The 7125-nt window shown below is 40.3% G+C and overlaps 1 protein-coding gene across 1 annotated transcript in view; it reads right to left on the bottom strand.

The window, feature by feature from the left end:
- The window catches only part of LOC103598563 (regulator of G-protein signaling 7-like), a gene marked incomplete at its 3' end in the record, with an annotated part of 164908 nt that extends 159707 nt beyond the window's left edge, over positions 1–5201 (bottom strand). The window contains exon 1 of the mRNA XM_008582570.1: positions 4965–5201. Within this exon, the coding sequence (XP_008580792.1) occupies positions 4965–5061 (97 nt within the window). The remainder of the gene's footprint in view (positions 1–4964) is intronic.
- Between the last annotated feature and the right edge of the window lie 1924 nt (positions 5202–7125).

The following is a 7125-nucleotide window of genomic DNA, read 5'->3' as shown; positions in this document are numbered from 1 at the left end:
AATTTATTTCGTTGATCTTATCTTAAGAGAATTAGAGAACATAAAATATCTTTGATTATTACTTCGTAAAAGTTACAAAATAGTATGCAGATAATCATGTATTAGCCTGTTCTAAAGGCTTTGGTACCTTTTTCCCAAAGCTCATAAAGGTATTTCTTTCAGAAGTTAAGGGTATATAAGTCAGGTTCTTTGTGGATGACCAGAGTATAAAGTGACAGCATTTAAACATCTCTGCTCCCATGACTGACTTTTTAAACCTCTGCAAACAGAACTCATCTCGGTTCATCACCCCAGTTGAACATTTAGTGCTGACATACACATAATCTATTTCCCCAGTAAAATATTAGCCCTCAAAACCCAGTATAGAAACAGGAACACAGTATTCCATCAATGTGTGTTGAATTAAAAAGCTTAAGGGAAATATAGTGAGCATGCATTTAAGACTAGCGGATGTGAATCCTGTTTTGTTTTGTTTTGTTTATCAGCTTAAAAATACCAATTCCCTGGATCCATCCCAGTCCTGACGAATTAGATTATCGGCAGTTTGAGTTTGGAAATCTGCATTCTTAGGAACCTCCCCAAGTGAATCTATTGCAGCCATGCTCAGATCAGCATTTGGTCCAGCCCAAAGTGCGAGTTCCCATTTATAAAACTTTATGTATACTTACTGATTTTGCAAACCATAAGGACTTTGTGTCTGATACAATTACTAGGGGGGATCACTCCTGGGTATCATGTTTGAAAGAGAAAAGGAAAGGAGAGGACATAGTGAAACATAAGGTAGATGTTTAATGGTGGCGGCTTGGAGGACATGAGGAAATCTGGGTGAAGAGTGTGCAGAGCGCAGGATTGAGCCCCCGAGGACTGGCGCCAGGGCTGTAAAGCCACCAGAAACCCAGTACCTTCTGCCTCATCTTCTGTTTCTCTTTCCTCCTGGACTTCATCGTTCTCCATATACAGACAAGCTTCTTTTGCTTCTCTCTGCACAAGGCCATTACCCAGCCACCAGGTTTACATCCTTCTGGTGCCAAACACACGTGCACACACACTCCACTGAAGTTTTGGGAGTCTCAACAGAATCCCAGGGCAGAGAAAACAGGCCATGCTCTGGTCACTGGCCTTGTAACTTCAGGTCGTGTACCATAAATGGAGTTTCCTGAGCTACCTCTGCAGCTGAGAAAGCAGTTCTGGAGAACAGAACAATGTTGTGATTGGATCCACTCAAGGACATCTCCCATCCCAGGGTTCAAGGGACTACCAAGGAGGAGTTATCCAAAGATTTTTCCTCTGGTCTTGGAACCATGGAAACCAGGAGACTGAATCAACAACTCTGAAACCAACAGATTGGAAAAAGTCTTGGATGTTTCGCTAGAGGAGACACATTTAGCAGTTAAAATACACAAACAAACCCTATTACTAGGTACATTAATAGGATTTTTGACTTGATTCTGGGCTGGGATCACAGATGTTTCAAAGAGATCGGATTGTGTTATCCCTTTCGCAACACAGCTGTTTTCACTGGAGGTCGATGTGGGCAATACTTGGCCACCGTGACATGTATTTACCTTTGAAGCATGTGCTGCCTGGTGGAGTTGGGTAGTGCCCGTGCCCCCAAGGAGATGTTTGCATCCATCGATCTTAGGGGTTGCAGAGGCTCTTGGCTTGGGATTAAAGGAACAAGAAGGGACTAGATTCTTCTTCCCACCCCCTCTACGCTCCCCCAAGTGAAACAAACAAACAAACAAACAAGAGTCATTTAGAAGACTGGGGTAGTCTTGATTGAGGCCAGACTGCAGAGAAGATGATTAGAGCCCTTGAAAGGGAACAGAAAGATCTGAACAAACAAGTTGTCCACTGCAAGCAGTGCCCTGGGTAAAACACAAGTTCTCCCTGGAACCCAGTCCAGCCCCACTGCCTGACCTCTGCAGGTATACCTTAAGGCAACACATCTTAAACCTTAGTGTGGGCCGGCCCGGTGGCGCACTAGAGAGTGCGCCGCTTGAGAGTGTGGCGGCACTCCCGCTGAGGGTTCAGATCCCATGTGGAGACCGGTTCCCGCTCACTGGCTGAGCGCGGTGCGGGCACAACACTGAGGGTTGCGATCCCGTTGCCGGTCCCCGGTACGGGTGCGACGCCGAGGGTTGCGATCCCGTTACCGGTCAGTAAAAAAAAGAGACAAAAAGGGAAAAATAAAATAAAAAAATAAAAAACCTTAGTGTGAAAATCGAGGTTCTGATTCAGTAGATCTGGACTGGGCTTAGATGCTGCATTTCTAATCAATATCCAGGTGATGCTGACACTATTGGTCCATAGATCATGCTTGGAGTATCAAGGCTTTAGGGAGCACAGATGTGTAACCTGAGAAAGTTGGATGAACAGTATATGAGATCCTTTCTACCCTGTGGAACAGTCCCTGGCATGGACACACTCCTGTCCCCAATGACCACACTACCCTGCTCTCACACATCACAGGCTTTCATCACAGCTGGTTTCTGGTGCTGCTGACAGCAACTAAGAAGACCCCTTGTTTCATTAGTAGCTCTGCAGTAGAACATGAGGCAGACTCAGAGAGAAGAGAGAAAAACAGAAAGAGCCAGGAAAGCAAGCAGCAAGTAGCAAGTTGGGCCACAAAAGGACAGAGGAATTGACAATCCCCAGAGACCATGAGAAATATCTGGAGAGGGAAATTACTAAATAAGACTGAAAACTTCTAGTAAAGCAGATGGTGCTTGAGAACATTATAATTTCAGCATGTTAATATAAAGAGACAGACAAATGCTGTACATAATACTAGACATACCAATTAAATCTACAGCAAAGCATCTAATTGAACCTGAGAGGCAGACAACTCCTGAAAAGTTTATAGGGAACAAGAAATGATCATTTGCACCTAATTACATTAATATGAAAAATGTCATTGATATTCTCTTTATTTGATAGCTACCACTGCTGTTTTATAAATCACTGAACATTAGAACAATTCTCAGAGATTTCAGTGTTCATTCTCAATCTATATGTCTAATCATACTTTTCAATTAAGATTTTAAAGTTGTCAATCAAGAATTCTTACAACAGCTTACTGTTGAGGCATCTAAAAAATTCAATCAAAAATTTTAGATTCCAACTGGGTAAGAGGTGCAAATAATAATTGCTATTTGTAATAATGAATATGCTAATAATATTGATTTGATCATCACATATCGTATACAAATAATGAAAGTCAACACTCTACCCTAAAAATATGTATAATCCATTACACTTCAATAAAAAAAATTTTTAGACTTCAACACAGTAAATAACTCAAATTTGTAGCCCAGCTTAATCTGATGAGCAAACCTTTTTTGTTTAGCCTGTACGTTATCATAAAAACTTCTGAACTGGAAGCCTTTACATAAGCCTTGCATGGTTGAACTGACCACAGTTCTCAGCGCAGGTGAGCAACTCAATGCATTTATTTACCTGGATTCTGAAGGAGATAATATCATCCGTTTTATTAGCTCATTGACATATGAGTAACATTTTCAAGTTTGCGTTTATATGTAAAGTTAACTCTGAGTCCTTGACTTAAGGGAACTTAAGGTTTACCTGGGAATACAGGACATACACAAAAATAACTTTAAGACAGAGTCCACTTTGTGGACTTCAGCAAAATAACTGCTATAAGAAAGGCAAAAAGCAAGGATTTTGAGGGCACAGAAACAAAAGGCTCAGGATAGTTTTCCCCAAAGAGCTCTCTGAGCTGACCATTGAAGAGTGGGTGGAATTTAACAGTCAGGATGGCCTGGAAGTCAGATGGTGAAGAGAGAAGCCACAGATGTGGAAAATACAAGGCACCATCCAGGAAAAGCAAGAACCGGAAACAAAGCAGGATGAGAGGGTGTCACGGGAAAAAAGGAGGACACATTTTGTTAAAGCAAAATGTCGTTGTTCTATGGTAGTTCTCATCAGCTCCATGTCCTCTCTCTTCTCTCTGAGAGCCTGAGCCTGATTCGTACCCTTTTCTCAAGGGTGAAGGCCTCCTGATCCCTGGTTCATAAGGAAGCATCACACAGCCATGTACAGGCATCGCCCAGCACCCTCCCTGCCTGCACTCAGCAGCAGCCTCGTCCCTAAGCCATGCCCCAGCACACCTAAGAACCTCCCCAAGCACACCAAGAACCTCCCACGACGGGGCCCTCACTGTCTCCTGCAGGCAGAGCACAGATTTTTAACTTACTACTATTTATTTTTCTTAGGTTTCTCCAGTCGCTTCCAATCAAACCTGCGGAGCTTCCCTATTTCTGATAATGATTTCTGTGTTTCTCAGTCTCCCGATTTAAAATTAACAAAAACAAAATCCATTGGGCCATGTCCTCTTTTTCCTCTGCATGCCCAGTTACTCATCTCCTGCTTTTTCCTGTTACTTCAGTCTTTGGATATCAGAACCTTGGCACCCAATCTGCTCCTGCAAGAGCCTTATACCTACCACAGCAGCCCCTACTAAATGTCAATTCATCCCAAACACTCACAGCATAACATTCTCTGCAAAAATGCTTTAAATGTCTCCATGTTTCCTCATATATCAGTATTAGATTCTTTTGGTTGACAACTCCTGCTTGTCTTGCAAACCTTTCCTGACTCCTCAATGACTTTTTTTCACCTTCCAATCTTGCATTTATAATTTAAATAATGTTGCTTCTTACATCATTATTTATTTTAACATTGTTGTTTTCTGTTATTTCACATTTGCTGATTCTGTCTTTATAAACGAACTTAGAGTAGGGTCATCGTTTATGTTATTGTGTTGTTTTGTTTTGTTTTACCATTATTTCAAGTGTCTAACATAATGTGAACATGCCATGGGCACTTTACAAGTAGTTATTAAATAGTGAGTTAGAGTTTCGACAATGAATGGCTGGAATGGATTTTAAATAGTTACATGAAAGGTGCTGGAGAAAATAGAGCTATGCTAAATGCACACTTACCGGAGAAGACACTAGGTATCTTGGAAAGAAAGCTTTTGACAGTACGAATAGGAATTCCATTTTTTTCATCTTGCATGCGTGCTATGACGTCTTCCATCTAAACAACAATAAAATAATTAAAACTTTTTAAATGTTGAACTTTTTGAGAAAAATAAGTTCTCATAACAATTTTGTATAACAGTTTTGCCCAACTGGGAATAATGCCATATTCTGGCCTCTCTAGATGATCACATTAATATTTTCAGTTTGGTTAACAGATGGAGAAAACATCAAGAAAAATGGCCATCTTAGGGTCCATTAAGCTACTAATAAGAATTTTGTCCTTTGAATATTGCCTCTCTCCTGGTTTCACATTCTTTGGTTTTAAAGGTTGAAGTAAAAGAAAGTTTACTTTTATAGTTGTCAGAAACCATTGTCAGAGCCAATTCACACTTCATTAATGCTAAGCTCTACTGAACTCAGTGTGAAATAAAATAGAAGCCTTAAAAGCATCTGCCTGGGTTTCCTTTTCAAGCCAGAGAGTTTCTATGATTTGGTTTAATACTAAAATTCTAAAACCTGCCTGGAAATCCTTGACTGGCTGCCAGCAACTGCTGCTTCTCTAGCCCAGGCACATAGGGAAATGTGTTATGAATTATGCATACATGCTGGTAAGGGCAAATGCGTCCCCCAGAGTTCATGACTGGAGCTTAATCCCCACTACAACTGTTAAGAGGGTGAGAAATCCTATTATGGTAATTGAAAGGTGGGGCCTTGAAGAGGTGATTAGATTGCAAGGGCCATGCTCTAATAAATGGATTAATCCATTGATGGTTTAATGGTGGTCATTGGCATGGTTTCAATGGCTTTAAAAGAAGAGCCAGTGAGGAGGTTAGTATCTCTCTTGCTCCATTGCCATGTGACGCCCTGTGTTGCTGTGAAGAGTCACCACCAAGAACAAGGCCCTCACCAGAAGCATTCCCTGGACTTTGGACTTCCCAGCCTCCAAAAGTGTAAGCAATAAATATTGTTTCTTTGTAAATTACCAGGTTTCAGGTATTTCATTTATAAACAAAAGAAACGAAGTAATACACATGCCAACACACACATACCTACCTGTGCGTGCACACACACACAAACATGTACACACACACACGGCCCACACACACATATGCACACATGCACACCCGCACACACACAATAGAATGAACGCAACACCATAGCCTTCTGCCCATTTAGCAGATTCCACCGTATCCATCTTTCTATCTCATTAGTACACTCTCTTTTGTTTTTGAAAAGTCTTCACAATTCTAAAGGGCTGTGTTTCACAAAATGTAACGTGGAATTTAGTTCTGAATAACAATCATTTGAATCATAGCCTCGGACTTTTCTCATGTGCTTCTAAACCTGTGAGATACATATATACACAAACACACACAAGTTGTAGTATGAGGCTCAAAATCCATTCATCCATTTTCTCATTACACAAATAGTCACTGATCGCCAGCTCTAGAAGAGACTTACCACTGGACACTGTAGATATGAAAATGAATCTAATACACTTCCTGCCCTCAAAAAATTCACAACCAGTAATGAAAACCAACGTGAAATTTGAATAAAGATTGTAGTTAATAGGGTTGTACTAATGTCAATTTCCTATTGATAATTATGCCATGGTTATGTACATTGTTAACACTAAGGGAAACCAAGTAAAGGGCACAAGGGAATTCTCTGATATTTTTGCATCTTTTCTGTAAGTCTAAAATTATTTCAAAGTAAAAAGTTTAATACAATCTCAGTCTAAACTTTATATCAATGAATCACCAAATTCCCATCAGCACAGCTTTCGAATGGTTTCCAACTAATAAATCTGATTTGCTTGGATAAATATCATCAGATTTATTAACATGTGAAATAACTGGGAGTGTGCGAAGAACAGATTTTAAAGACGGGCTGTTTTTGACTCTCAACTCTTCTAATTGTTATTCATGTCACTTTGGGCAAGATAAGTAACCTCTCTAAGACTCAGTTTCCCCACCCATAAAATAGTGATAAGAACACTTATAATAACTTCTTCACCATGTTTTTTGTGGGATTGGGTTGGGTTGGGGTGGGGTGGGGTAAAATAAAAATATTTTAAGGCTAAATGACATGATATGTATATATATATATATATATATAT

This window comes from Galeopterus variegatus, unplaced genomic scaffold (assembly GCF_000696425.1).
Source record: "Galeopterus variegatus unplaced genomic scaffold, G_variegatus-3.0.2 Scaffold2669, whole genome shotgun sequence".
Classification (NCBI taxonomy): Eukaryota; Metazoa; Chordata; class Mammalia; order Dermoptera; family Cynocephalidae; genus Galeopterus; species Galeopterus variegatus.
This window is presented reverse-complemented; position numbering and strand designations above follow the sequence as displayed.